Source organism: Mauremys mutica, chromosome 19 (assembly GCF_020497125.1).
Source record: "Mauremys mutica isolate MM-2020 ecotype Southern chromosome 19, ASM2049712v1, whole genome shotgun sequence".
In the NCBI taxonomy this organism is placed as follows: Eukaryota; Metazoa; Chordata; order Testudines; family Geoemydidae; genus Mauremys; species Mauremys mutica.
In genome coordinates, this window is record NC_059090.1 from 7,072,762 (window position 1) to 7,088,296 (window position 15,535).

Here is a 15,535-nt window from a genome sequence, read left to right on the forward strand (position 1 = left end):
TGCAAGATATTTACATGCCAGATGTGCTAAACGTTCATATGCCCGTTCATGCTTCAGCCACCATTCCAGAGGACATGCTTCCATGCTGATAATGCTCGTTGAAAAAATAATGCATTAAATAAATTTGTTACTGAACTCCTTGGGGGAGAATTGTATGTCTCCTGTTCTGTTTTACCCACATATTTCATGTTATAGCAGTCTCGGATGATGACCCAGCACATGTTCATTTTAAGAACACTTTCACATCAGATTTGACAAAACGCAAACAAGGTACCAATGTGAGATTTCTAAGGATAGCTACAGCACTCGTCCCAAGGTTTAAGAATCTGAAGTGCCGTCCAAAATCTGAGAGGGGCGAGATGTGGACCATGCTTTCAGAAGTCTTAAAAAAGCAATACTCTGATGCAGAAACTACAGAACCCAAACCACCAAAAACGAAAATCAACCTTCTGCTGGTGGCATCTGACTCAGATGATGAAAATGAACATGCGTCGGTCCACACTGCTTTGGATCGTTATCAAGCAGAATCCATCATCAGCCTGGATGCATGTCCCCTTGAATGGTAGTTTAAGCATGAATGGACATATGAATCTTTAGCGCATCTGGCAGGTAAATATCTTGTGACGCCGGCTACAATATGTTTTTTACAGTTCAAATATTTGTAATAAAAAATATAAAGTGAGCTCTGTACACCTTGTATTCTGTGTTGTAACTGAAATCAACATATTTGAAAAAGTAGAAAACATCCAAAAATATTTAAATAAATGATATTCTATTATTGTTTAACAGTGCGATTAATTGTGGTTACTTTATTTTATCACTTGACAGCCCTTCTTTTAGCTCATGCAGTAGAGGCTCATGCACTAAGCTCCAGAGGCCCCAGGTTCGATGCGGCCCGGCAATGACCGGGGTCTGTCGGTGTTACACAGGGACTGCAATTCTGACTGGCACTTGCACATTGAAGTGAAGCTCCTTGTAATTTTGTGACCTTGCATGCCCAGGCAGGGCCAAGCACACAGTGACCCATACAGAGGAGAGCTGTGTGTGTGCGTGCGTGCATGCGTCCGTCCCCAGGTCATTTTCTGCAGAACTGCTACTTAGCCAGTCGGTCCCCAGCCTGGAGCAGTGCATGGGATTCTTCTGTGCTAAGTGCAGGATTCTGCACTTGTCCTTGTTGAACCTCATCAGATTTCTATTGGCCAAATCCTCCAGTTTACAACTCTAAGGGGATGGCCAGTGGTTCACCCAGAGATACACATATTTGGTTAGACTGGGGAGGTTGAATGTGAGTATTGTGAAGGAGAGAAAAGTAGCAGAATGAGACGCAAACACAGCAATTTGTAAATGAAGATTTATTTCATGTGATCTTACAGACAGATTCTTTGTTTGAGACAAGTAATGTAGTTAGCATGGACCCATTTTAAATCCACGAAAGAAAACACCTGACATATTAATAAATGCGATCTTAGCCTACAGTTCTGTAAATTTAAATCCAAGCATGTATAAAAACATTCCGTAGTTGCAGAAAATCAATAGTCTTATAGAAAATGGTAAATTATGTGCTACATAATCATGAATCTGGTTTATTATTTTTCTTATCACAATCTGGTTTGATTATTAGTCCACCGGACAAGAAAATCAAGCTGCAAATAATAGATCCATAAAGAGGTGGGGGGAGGGGAAATAGGACAGTAGTTGCGACCAGGGCTGGCTCCAGGGTTTTTGCTGCCCCAAGCGGCGGAAACAAATAAAATAAAATAAAAAATAAAAGCCGCAATCGGCAGCTCCACCGCGCCGCTTTCTTCTTCGGCGGGACTTCGGTGGCAGGTCCTTCCCTCCGAGAGGGACCGAGGGACCTCCTGCCGAATTGCTGCCGAAGAGCCCGGCAGCCCCCCTATCAGCTCCCTGCTCCCCTAAGTTCCCTGTGCAGCAGCTGTCCCTCCCTCCACTGCCATGCGCTGCCCCTGCCCTCTGCCTTGGAGCTGCACCCAGAGACTCCTGCTTGCTGTGCAGGGAGAGAAGGGGGGGTGCTAATGTCAGGGTGTCCCCCTTTCCCCTGCTCCTGCACCCCGCTTACCCCTTCTCCATATAGAGCAGGGAGGGGACACGGATGGAGAGAGACAGAGAGAGCTTGGGGCAGCAGCTGCTGTCAACTTCCTGATCCACTTAAAAAGACAATGCACCTAAGAGTGGGTCAGCTTTCTTAAAGGTGCAGTGTGCATTTCTCTCTCCCTCCCACACATAAGGTGTGTGTCTGTCTGTCTGCTATGCTGTCTCCCCTCCCTCGTGTTCATGCTGCCTTGGTGAGAGGCTACATTAACAACAATGTGTTAACCCTTGAGGGCTCAGCCGAGTGCTAGTTCATCATTTAGCAGTAAGGCATTTCCTGGGAAATAACCCACCCTCTTCCACCCTCTAACTTCACCACCTCAACCAAGCTTCACAATCATCATAGCTGTGAACAGTATTAAATTGTTTGTTTAAAACGTGTGCTGAGTGAATATCTATATAATGTATAGTTTTTTGTCTCGTGAAAAGAAATTCCCTGGAACCTAACCTCCCTTATTTACATTCATTCTTATGGGGAAATTGGATTTGCTTAACATTGTTTTGCTTAAAGTCACATTTTTCAGGAACATAACTACAACATTAAGTGTGGAGTTACTGTACTCCAGTGATCGGGGAGGGAGGCATACAGCCACCTAGATAGATAGTTCTAGACCAGTAGCAGGTATTGCAAAGGTAGACATGGTCATCCTAGGTACAGCGAGCTGCAGTGATCCAGGCAGGAGGTCACAGAGGAAGGGGTACAGTTTCCCAGTCCAAGCAGAAGGAAAAAGTTTACTAAAAGCAGTAGCTACTTGAGGATCAGAAGGATATCTAGCCTAACACATTTGTCAAACTGGGTGCAAACTCCCAATCAAGACTGACTCTAGTTAAACACAATGACTTCCCTTGAGGTTAATCATAACCTGATGTAAATATTGGGCACCTACTCACTTCTCTTAAAAAAAAAATCTTCCACGTATTTTGCTAAATAACTCAGTTATCAAATTCCAAAAGATGTAGGCAATCATTAGCTATAGAACATAGATGTTGAATTAAAGAGGGAACCAAAATTCTGAATGAGAATGAAGAAAAGAGAACCCAGCAAAGACCTAGCGTTGTACTTTTGCAGTTGTGAATGTACGTAGATCTGAATAAGCTTTCCCTCGCTCAAATATAAGTGCTAATTAATCAGTTTTGCTATTTACTTATTCCTAAATACAAATCAAGTTGAACTATGAGCCAAATGTAAAAAGTGGTTTGGTTTGCATTGAGTAACCAAACCAAACCTTTGTCTGCTCTCACAGGTTACCCTAAAAATGTTTTATATAACATCTTAAGTTCATCATTCCAAGGTTCAAACCTAGGGTGAACTCCTGGCTCCATTGACTTAAGAGGGCTAGGATTTCACCCCTAATATTCTGTGGCTACCAAAGTTTCCTTGGGCCATGCAGTCCTGTCCTAAGACAAATAACTTTCAAGGTTATATCACTCCAAACTTTCCTCCTCCAGGGTTCTCTGGTTGCCTTGTAGCATTCCACCTGGGCTGGCTACCTTGGGAGCTAACTGCTCTTGGAACCAACTGCAGCATCAAATAATAATGCTGAAATAAAATATTTGAATCTGAAGTCTGCTCCACTTGCTCAATAATATTAATGCTTTGCAATGTTCTAATGTCTCCCTCCAGAGGATTTCAAACAGTTCCTCAAACTTTAAAGAAACCACAACACCCCTGGGGAAGACGGGTCAGTATTATTTCCAACACAAGGCAGCGACTAAGTTCTACATTTTCAAAACTGGTCGCTCATTTTGTATGCCCAGCTTTCGGAACTCAAGACCTGATTTTCAAAAGTGCTTAGCACCTAAAACTTCAGTAGGAGCTGTGGATGATCAACATATCTGAAAACATGTCCAAAGGGCCAAACATTTCTAAGCTAGGTATCTAAAATTTGGTTCCTAAATATAAAAAAATTCCTCTTTTTCAGAGTTGCTGAGTATCTGTAGCTCCTATTAACTTCCAGTGGAGTTTTGAGTGCTAATCACCTTTCAAAAAATCTGGTTATATTTAACAGCCTAAATATGGATGTAGGAGCCTAGGTATCTAACCCTGTGCACCCCCAAAAAAAACAAACAACCCAGGAATCCAAAATCAGAAGCCACTTCTGAAAATCAGGCTCAAATGACTTGCACCGTGTAACCTTGGGGAAGTGGTAGGTGAGGACTAGAACCCAGGAACTCCTCCAATCCCTGCACACACTTCAGAAACATGTTGCCTACCACTTGTCAGTTCATTCCTATGCAACCAAAGTCTAAAGATGCTGCACTAGCCCATTATGGAAACTCTCAATGGCAGTTAGGAGCCACAGTGGTTCAAATTGCCCATTGCCTGCCATGTAACTTTATTTCTGTTTATGTTGTGCATCAGCAGCCTCAGGTAGTTTATTAGCTAGGGGGTGTGAAATGTCTCTCTTTTGCAAATTTGGAACCATGGGCCAAAAACCATATAATGAATATAACTCATCCTCTGTGCAGTACTAGAATCTGGGGCTACTCCTAGAGGGGTTATTAAACAACTCCTGAGTAACCACTGGGGATCTATTCAAACAGCAAATGGAGGCGTAAATTAGCTCTGGATGCCACACAGAGTAAAAGGTTGTCAGAAATCTCCTCTTGGGTAGAGACTGGATTGACACCAAACACAATGCTCCTTTCTAGGCCAGAAAAGCGACGGATGCTGTCAAGAATAATATGCTTTCCCTGCACTTCATCTGCTTCTTGGAAAACTGGATTCAGCTTGAATTTCCTCATTTGTCTTGTTATTATGGGTTCATATTTTCTTTTATCGTGCAGCGTGCTGAACAGAATAGCAATCTCTTTCTCTGAGTAGCCCTTTTTCAAATACTCAAAACATTTTCTAGCCACATAATTTGCTATTTCGTTCATATTTAAGTCTCTTTCTATGCTATAAAAACCTGATACATGGTGACCACACGTGGCTTCACGTAACAAGTTTTCTAAACGCTCATAAGGAACATCTCCTAATTTTTTATCTTGTACAATCCTTTCCATTTGACTTTTTATGTTGCCGTATATCTCCTTGGAATTACGGACCACTTTGGTTAGTGATTCCACAGGGTCATGCTGACGTGCAGGTGGCAGACCAGATTTGCAAGTGTGACTTGTCTGTAAATAGTCCAAGAAGATCCAGAAAACACCAGGCTCATTACATCTTTGGGTGATATCTTCTGCCTTCTTGTACCAACAGCCATTCTCTTCCCGGAAATTTTGAGCTTCATCAACTACTATGTGTTTCACCTTTTCAAAGTTGTCCTTCATGAAAGTTACTCTTGTCACAGATTGGCAAATGCCTTTATCTCTACAATATAAATAAAATATTTGATAAATGTTAGTGTGTGTGCTGCAAAGTACTTCTCTAAATCTTATCAATTTAGACTGAATGATGTCAGTTAAATCATTTTTCTGTAGATTTTCAGCATACCAACAAAACAAATCCCCATCCCATTCAAACTTTGACTTTATTAAGAAAAAAATTGACTCTTCCTAAGACACATACATGCATCCTAGATACCCACATGCCTTGAACACAGAATTATTCCAGAAATCTACACACCTCAAGTGTGTTATGTAGCAAATTTGATATGAAAATTATTTGAGATCATTTTTTGTGTGGGCATGCTCACGGATAGGAATATTTTCACTCAAATTGCTTTGCCTTACTGGTTAAAAAACTGTATGGGAGCTTCATTACTAGTAGCTTAACGTACCTTCTATAAAAAGATGCAAAGGGACCGTGTACTTGGATAATATTATATTTTAATATATTAAATTTAAAGCATTTTTTCCATCCATAAGCTTCCAAATTGGTTTTTTTAAAGCAGCCCTTTCTCACCAGGCCACTAAAATCTATTTTTTTTGGCATCATCGCTCTGAATCGCTGTTGCTTGTGGCCTCTGAAAATTCGCATTCATAGGGAAACGGAGGAGAAAAGAAGGTAGGAGGAATTATTTTAAAAGTTTGCTCTTTAATACTTTATATTAGGGATCTTATCCATTTCCAAGAAAACAAAAACGAGCACTAGCCACAAGTAGCTGCATCATTTTCAGCTGGTGGGCTTCCAGTTCAAACATCTGATTTCCATGGAAACAAGACTCTTAGTTGAGCATCCCAGGTCCAGGATGCCTGCTCCGATTTATGACAGATTGATTTTAGAAACTTGCTACACACTTTTGGAATCAAATGGATAAATTTTTCCCTTTAGAAACCAAACTCTACAGTATTTCTAATTAGAACTAGGGAGGGAAAAATCAACTTAAAAAAAAAGAGTAGAGTAAGAAAGATGTTTTCTATCATTGTTTTTTCCAGGGATGGGCATAACAAACTGACAGACCTGTGAGGTTGTGGGGTGTATGTGGATAGTCTGAGTTTTCCTGGACCAATAAAACTGGACTTTTGATAAAGCCCACTTGATGAGGCATTTTAGCCAATATGCAAATTCTGATAAACACCATTGCAAGCCAAGTACAAGCTGCTTTGGTGGCAATCTTTTGGTTTTCCTACCTGAAAGGAAGTTGGCTCATTCAACCACCCCATCTGACTACTAGCACCCTCCTGTTAGCTACTTTTTCTGCTACACCCTCTATTCTGTCCCCTTGCTGTACAAGTTACATTAATTTTGCGCACACTGAATGCCAAATTGGTGTAAGTTACACTCCTTTGCCAGGATCCAACTTAGACCTATCTTAAAACATATCCACCCAAACGTAGCAGTGTTAAGTTACACATCAATACTTAGTCAAGAATGGTTTCCAATAACCCTCTTCTATGTTGTCATGTTCAAAACAGCAATTACTCAGGCCTTTAGGGTGAGATCCTTTTAGTTCTTGAAAACCACTTTTCAGTGATAAGCAAATATACTGTATAGCTTTAAGCCTCCCTTTTTATAAAGATAGGTGCACTTTAGATCAAATAAATAGACAGCATTGATCAAGTAATGGCACAGTTAGGAATTATATATGAAATGCTCACCCCACAAACTCTCTCAGAGGCCGGTTCTCACAAATGTAGAGAATCTCTTCTGGTTCGCATTTAAACACATTCCTTATCTTTTCGATGATCTTCAGTGCCACTATCGTTTTCCCTGTTCCTGGCAGGCCGTAGACAAATAGCTTTTTAGCCTTGTGCAGGTTTTTTGAAAGCAGTTCGTACTGTTTGATGGTCAGGAGGTTGAAAAATTCACAACCAAGCTGGTCACTTAAAAAGGATGGAAAACTCAGCAAGAATATTGCAAGTGAGCGCAGTAAATGTTTCAAGTTATCACCGTGGATTCGGCTGTAGTTAGTCGGGTACATATCTTGCATACTCACCCCCCCATCTTGCCCTTTGTCACTGTTACTGTGCAGACAGAGTAGCTTTGGCATCACACACACTTTTTGAGTGTAGCCCCCAATATTTACCAGTTTTTCCTTTAACCTGCAGGCAGTATGTCTTGAGTATTCAAAAATACCTTCAGAGTTGGGATTCTCAAAGACTGTGTAGAGTATTGGAGGACTCTCCATGGCTATTAAGAGAGCATCACAAACAACATCTTGGTTCTCCTGCAAGTCAACCTGAACAGCCCAGCTTCTCGAAAATATAAGTATCCCCTGAGAAAGCAGCTGCATGTGCTCTTCCATTAAATTGATTAGTTCTGGATGCTCTGATGCAAGCTCCTTGCTGAGGTTTTCTGGAGTATATTTTATCCTATTAGATTCCACTAAAAATTCAGAGAACAGGAAATTGTTGGAGTTAGAATAATTTTGACAAACTGGATTAGCATGCCTCAGACTAAGTGAATTAATGTTGGTGAAAGGTTCTGACTCGACAGCCATAGAGACTGGAGCCCCCGTTCACAGAAGAGGCAACATCAGTGCACACTTCTGTCACACTTTGCCCACCTTCTCCATATGCCTCAAACTTTTTCTACAAGAGCCACCTCCTAGGAGTGGGTAAGGAATTGAATCTACATTACCCATACAATTCTTGGTCCCTCTGCTGAGATTGCCAGCAGGGGAGCCTGTTGATGCCAATTATAATAGGGACAGCAGCTGGCCAGGTCTCCGTCCAGATCCACTAGCTCATGTCACAGAGTATGAACAGCTGTCAATTAGCAACAACTTTCAGTCAATACCAAAGTAGTGCTGGACTGTAACTGGCAACAGGCTCTGGATCCCAGTCTCTGAGCTATCCAACTACATCTATACCCCACCCTATTAATAATGATTCCACTGTGAACATTTGGGGCTCTTTCCTCCACCCCAGTACACTGTGCACTGGGTTGTTTGGGTTTCTGAGAGCAAAGGGGGGCTAAGCCTGGCCAGCAGTGCTCAACCCTCCAATGGGGTCTAACTGGGTGGGCTGAGACATGGCTAAGGGCCATGTGGACCCACTAGTATCTGGGGGCCTGAGTCTTGGGGGAAGGGCGCACAACTTCACATTCAAATAAGTAGTTGTCGTAAGTTAGTGCATAATTCTCCCACCGATGGCCTTCCATAGCCGTCTTCCTGTCTTTGCCTTATGCAAGTAGAATGCCCGGGGCTACTGCCCCTCAGCATCTTCCCCCAGCCCACACGCTTTCAAACGTGTCAAAATATAGAAACCAGAAGGAAGCTTCAAAAAGACGCACCTGGAAACAGATATTTTTGCAGATCATCCAGACTATCAAGGCCTTGGTGTGAATAAACTGGTTTGATGAGGGGAGGCCCATCTGACAGACTCAGCTCTTTCTTAAAAGCAGCAGCCAACTCTGAAAGTTCTTGAAAAAGAAAGTAAAACTCATGTAAATACAGGCTCCTTCCATCCCTCACCACTATAAGAAGGCTTGGAAGGATTTGATTTGTAATTGGTAAAGGTCAATAAATGTCGATTTCGCCACACACACACAAATTGACGAAAAATATTTCCATCAATAATAATCAGAATTTACAGATAGGCAAAGTAAGAAAAATGCAGTTTGAGAATGTATTAGAGTTTGATTTAAGGCTGTTTCTTTGGTATATTTTGACATGTGATGTTGACAACTTGTTTTTTAACGGTTATAAATCTTTTTTAAAAAATCTCAGCATCTACATTCATTTAATAACTATTGTCTGGGCCCGCTCCAATATCTCACTCCCCCATACTTTTCCACAACTGTGAAAATTTTAGTAAAAAAAGTTTAAAAACAAACCAATATTATCTGTCAAAATTATAAAAAAATAAACACTGAATTTTGCCCAGCCTAAATATAAGGATGTGTAAGCAAGTGTGTCACAAGCTGCTCTCAGAATGGTCTGAGATGTTGCTCTACAAAGAAATGGGCATATAGGCACAATAGACCATTTGCATGCATCATTTCAATTGCAGCAGGATGTGCTGCCAAGTCAGAAATCAGGGGCATAGAGTTGTGGTTTGTTTCACTGAGTAAAATCTGTCTACCAAATGAATCCATATTGGCAGCTATTTTATGTTAAGACAATGATGTCCCTTTCAATGTCCCTCAGTGAGCCACAGAATGGGGCTGTAGAATGATCCCTCTAACCACAGCTCTCAACTCTGCACCACTACACTGTATCAACTGGTCTAATGTGGAAGACACAACTAAAAATAGTGGAAGAGGAAACAAAACTATGGTGGAGTCAACTATTTTAACTTGTGTGAAGATTTCTGGAGCCCTTGTTTCAAGATTCAGCCTGACGTCAAAGTGCAGCAATAAATGGTGTGAAAAATGCAGGTAAGTTTGGACCTAAAACACACACCATAGTCAGGGAGAGTGGAGAGGTCATACTCTAAAGATACATGACAATCCTGGCACTGATGGGTTCCTGTTCACCTGCCACCCACTCTAGGGCCACTGAAGTAAACTGGGAATAAACTATGAAACATATTTTTGAACCTGGATCGGCAGCAGTCATCAAGGTGGTCCACTTCTTAGCTGTCAGTCTCTCGGTGCGGTTTCCCTTTACAATCCATGAGTCCGGCGTTTCCGAAAACACAGCACAACAAAAAGGTTCAATCCTCACAGCACAGACATACCCACAATGGTCTCCACATCTATCATATACATTTATGATTTTATGTTTGTACTTTAAATTATGTTCACTTTCCCTGGCAGTATGAAAGTGACAGAGGGTTAATTTCTCTCTGGCATGATCTATTTCTTTTCCTAATTCTTCAGTGGTTACATCTTCACGTCTACATCCTGCAACTGTCCTGTTATCGCGCACTCCAATAATGAAATATCCTCCTCCTTGTGTGTTTGCAAATGCAGAGATATAATTTGGCAGCATGTCTCTGAGGTATTTCAAGATATTATCAGTTGCAAAATTTTTAAATTCTACATCTCTTGATTCTGTGAAGTTCAGGGTCTCTCCATACTCCAATCGGTCTCTTTCAAAAAACTGAGCAGCAGCATTGCTTATGTCTCTCTCCTCCTGCACACCAGCTTTCTTTGTTCTCTGCACATCTTGCAACTGGGGTCTTTTAGCACTTGGCCCTCTCTCCTCTTCCAATTCTCTCGTGACATGGCCTTGTTTCCCTTTGAGAAATTCCAAAGCATCGCCAGGTTTCACACTGACAAGAGAAGTGCCAGATCTTAGGTACAAACCAGAGCTCAGGCTGCAAATACGAGGTTTTGTTAGGCCTGAGATAGCCAATGAGTTTTCACTGCTCCATGATTTAACAAAAATCAAAAAGTCACTGTTTTGCTGCATATAGTCAAAATATTTTGTCAAGTTTGGACACTGAATGCACTCCCTAAAAGCGATTTCTATGTCCTGCCCAATCATATTTCCTTGTAAGGTGTAGCCCTCATTTTCAATCTCCGCTTTTACCACTCCTCCTCCTGAGTTTAACAAAGCACACACTGCACGGGCCAGGGTAAGTTTTTGCTTTTGTCTTATATTTTTGGGAATATTTTTTCTCTCATTCTCTCCAAAAGTTATTTTTCCTACTTGTACGACCACTTCCGGATAATCTGTTGCTGAATCAACATACAGGTGCTCCACCTCATGGGCCATCTTGTGCCTGGGAAAATTTAAAAAAACTCCTTAGCATTTATGTAGGGCTTTTTATCTTAAAAATACTTTTTAAATATCAACTAAAATGCTGACTGTCCTTAAAACAATAACTTCAGAAACAGACTTCAAGGAGAAACAGCAGAACTAAAATTCATTTGCAAATGTAACACCATTAATTTGGGCTTGACTAGGGACTGGGAGTGGCTGGCTCATTACAAAAGCAGCTTTGCCTCTCCTGGAACTGACACCTCCTCATCTATTATTGGGAGTGGATCACATCCACCCTGATCGAATTGGCCCTGTCAACACTGGTTCTCCACTTGCGAGGTAACTCCCTTCTCTTCCTGTGTCAGTATATAATGCTACTATTAAAGGAGCAGCGTGTGCTCATAAGAACGGCCATACTGGGTCAGACCAAAGGTCCATCTAGCCCAGTATCCTGTCTTCCAACAGTGGCCAATGCCAGGTGCCTCAGAGGGAATGAACAGAACAGGAATCATCAAATGATCCATCCCCTATTTCCCATTCCCAGCTTCTAGCAAACAGAGGCCAGGGACACCATCTGCTAGAGCTTGTCATTGTGACAAAGTGGGAATATTTTGTAACATATTTATGATTCCTCTTTTTGCCTCAGTCTCCCCTATGTGCTGCATTGTTACTCAGTGAGTGGAAGGGGACTGTTTCCTCTCAGGACAGGCTGAGATGTAGGCGTGGGTGTCACCTAGCTGTCTGGGCCTTAGGGTACATATCAGCAGAGCATCTGAGAAGAGAATGGCAAATCCAGTTGCCAGGACTTTGACATCTAGTAACCAGTGACCCAGAGGCATTCCCTACGCCTTGGTAGCCCTTTAACTTTGGTAGTAAAGGCATACCCTTAGGCTGTAACCCACATGGTCTCTGCAAAGGGAAATCATTTCTCACTAGTCTATTAGAATTCTTTGAATGTGTCAGCAAGGTAGTGGATAAGGGAGAACTGGTTGACACAATTTATTCAGATTTTCAAAAGGCCTCTGACAAGGACCCTCACTTGAGAATACTAAACAAACTACATTGTTGTGGGGTGTTAACACCTGGGTAAGAGATGGGACCCAAAGAGTAGGAATAAATGTCCAATTTTCATCATGCACAAAGGTTAACACTGGGCTGCCTCGAGGTTCTGAACTGTATCCAGTGTTAATGATTTATTAATGATCTGGAAAGAGGGATAAGTAGGGAGGTCGCAAAAATTGCAGATGATGCAAAATTATTTCGTCAGGACCAGAGAGGACTATGAGTATGAGCTCCGGCGGTGATTTAAAGGGCCCGGGGCTCCCCGCAGCAGCTGGAGCCCTGGGCCCTTTAAATCACCGCCGGAGAAGCTGGTCCAGTCCAGCACGGAGTACCAGCTCTTGCCGGTACGCCGTACCGGACTGGCTTACTTTCACCTCTGCCTTCTGCTTAATGTGTAGATGTGGTCTAAAAATCAAATAAGATGTTAGAATGCATAAGGAATGGGATTAAGATAATAAGGACAATTTTATAATGCTTTTATATAAATCAGTTGGGGGGGAGGCTCATCTCAAATACTGTGTACACCACTGGTCACCATCTCAAAAAGGTTATTGCTCACACAGAGGGGGTTCAAAAAAGGGCAACAAGAACATGAAATACTCTTCACCGGAGAGTTTGTCCATCTGTTTCAGAAGCAAAAGGATAAAGAATTTAGCAAGAGTCAAATGTGCATTTCTGGTACCTTATGCCATAACTCTGTTGCGAGACAGCTTTAATCTACTCTACAAAAGATGTACATTTTAAACCCCAGCACAACAAATACAATATGAATGGTTTATAATCCTTCCTACTGTTAAAATATATACAAATTAATTCAACATTATACTGAAAATACAGAACTGTGATGTTACGCATTATGCATAAAGATATATAGGAAACACATGATGGTGTAGAAAGTTGTTGTTTTTTTTTAGCATGCAGTTGGGATGGCTGTATACTCCAAGTGGTGAAGAGAGATCAGAGATCTCATATCCTCACTGCATGTACTAGTTGGACTGATTTTATTCTACCTTGGTGCTCTTCCCTGTGACTATTTTGGGTTAGACACTACAGTTTCATGTTCCCTGAAATGGAAAGTGTTTTGCTAAGTGGGATGAATTGTTGTTTAATTCAGCTATCCATCTGCCACAATACTGCAAGACTATTCTGTAACTAACCAAAGTGGAAAAGTGACAGTAAATAGGGGAGATTATTTTTTTTCCTGTGTTTTCATTGATGGGAGAACATGACTAGCACAGAAGGCCATCTCCATGCCAGGAGTACTCACTTTTATTTGCAGAATTAAATATTGTAACAATTTTCTCTCACACAAAGACTATTTCAGAAGAAAATGAGAAACACACACAAAGCACAAGAAATGAATGAGTCTATTTCTTGAACTCATGCCTATGCTAGGATTTATTGAACTCATTCCTACCTTTACATGACCTCAGGAAAGCGCTTTGAGATCTATGGATAAAAATGCTGTGTAAGAGCCAGCTATTATTATTATTAACGTCACTCGCATGTAGAAAAGTGCTATCAGTTTCTATTGCAAGGAAAATGAAACTGAACTATCTACTAACCTCATAAACTGGTTCTGCAATTTAGGATCTTGTCTCTCTTCAAGAAAGTGCTGCAAAAAAGCTCTCCCCTTTCTCATCAAACCCAAATTTAACACTTGCTGAAAGTTTGTCTACATACAGAAGTTGCATTAAACTTTAACTTCAGTTAGTTTTTAAAAAATGTAGTTAAACTGGTGCAACCTCCTATGTGGGGAATTACATCAGTTTAAACCTGAAACAAATACAAGAGTGTCCACACACAAAGCTGCACTAGTTTAATTAAATCAGTTTGGTACTGAACACAGCTTGTCCTTGTCTGTCATGCACTGTGACTGTTTCATTCGTAGCACAGACGAGACCAAAGCATAAGGGATATGTATTAAAAACATGTAGGTTAATTCAGACCTAGTCTTTTAAGCTGTCACACGTTGGGCACCCAAAAACTGAAACAGCCAAACTCACTCGAAAATCTCTGCCGAAGAGACAAATTGTGCTCTCAGTCCCACTGGTAAATTCAGGAAGAAATGCAGTGGCTTCACCTGTAACTGAAGGAAGGATTTGACCCAGAGTCTTTTCACGTAGTTGTTTGCAGTGTTGTAGCTGTGTTGGTCCCAGGATATTAGAGACAAGGTGGGTGAGGTAACCATGTCTCTTTTCACTTAGAGCAGGTCAGAACTGTAATTCCGAGATTGCACCTTTACATCAACTCTGTATTTCATAAGGGAGGAAATAGCGCACCCCACCACCAGCATAGTGTAAAGTATCCAAAGTGAGCTGTCCAGGTGACTGTGTTTCCCCTACATTTCCAGGTCTCCGCTTAATCAACAGGAAAATATTTTTCTCCTTGTTGAAGACTTCATGCAACAAACACAACAAAAGAAATCCCATCTTACCTTCCTCCTGGTTCTCCTGCACTCAAGTAGACAGAGGGGCCTCTATGAATTTCGGGTTTCACCTTCTTGCCTCCTCAGTCTGAAGGAGCCTGTCCTAACTTCAGTATCTCTTGTCTGTCCTGTCTCAGCTGGTAGAAATCGATGTACCTCCTTTGACTGCAAAGGAACTATGCCAGTTTACCAGGATGATCTTCCCACTGGGTTCATCTCTCAGACTGCTGCTCTGCCTCTGGGTCCTAATGCTGGTGAATTGCCCAGACAGCAGATTGTGACAGGAGCAAAACCAGGCACAACTGGCAAAGAGTCCTGTGGCACCTTATAGACTAACAGACGTATTGGAGTATAAGCTTTCGTGGGTGAATACCCACTTCGTCAGACACATGTGGTGGAAATTTCCAGAGGCAGGTATTAATATGCAGGCCAGAATCAGTCTGGAGATAACGAGGTTAGTTCAATCAGGTAGGGTGAGGCCCTCTTCTAGCAGTTGAGGTGTGAACACCAGGGGAGGAGAAACTGCTTGTGTAGTTGGCTAGCCAGTCACAGGCTTTGTTGCTTTTTACAGATCCAGACTAACACGGCTACCCCTCTGATACTTGACACCATGCAAGGCGTAACCGGGTCCCTCAGAAGACCCCACTGTCCACACACCGTGTGGGCGAAGATGAGCTGCTCTTTAATCCTAAAGAGTGATATTTCATTAATTCTTTATGTGCTGCATGCAGACAGGCGCAGTCTAGCAGTCTGAACACAGGGCAAGGAACCAGGAACTGCCATCTTCTTTCTAGTCTAACACACTCCTCACAGTCATCTGTAAATTCTAATCTTGGCTCTGACCTCAGCCTGCTGTGAGACTTTGGGCTAGTCACTGAGGGTGTGTCTACACGGGAAATTTACAGCACTGCAACTTTCTCACTCAGGTGGTTTTTTTCACTCTGCCGTGACCACACAA

General features: G+C 41.8%; 1 protein-coding gene across 1 annotated transcript; it reads right to left on the reverse strand.

The window, feature by feature from the left end:
- Window positions 1-2,381: 2,381 nt before the first annotated feature.
- On the reverse strand, window positions 2,382-14,921 carry LOC123352868 (schlafen family member 13-like). Its single transcript, XM_044993346.1, has 5 exons — window positions 14,587-14,921; window positions 9,977-11,106; window positions 8,729-8,857; window positions 7,093-7,819; window positions 2,382-5,422 (listed from the first exon to the last, which is right to left on the reverse strand). The coding sequence occupies exons 2-5, from the start codon at window positions 11,097-11,099 to the stop codon at window positions 4,642-4,644; spliced, it is 2,760 nt and encodes a 919-aa protein (XP_044849281.1). The 5' UTR covers window positions 11,100-11,106; window positions 14,587-14,921; the 3' UTR covers window positions 2,382-4,641.
- Between the last annotated feature and the right edge of the window lie 614 nt (window positions 14,922-15,535).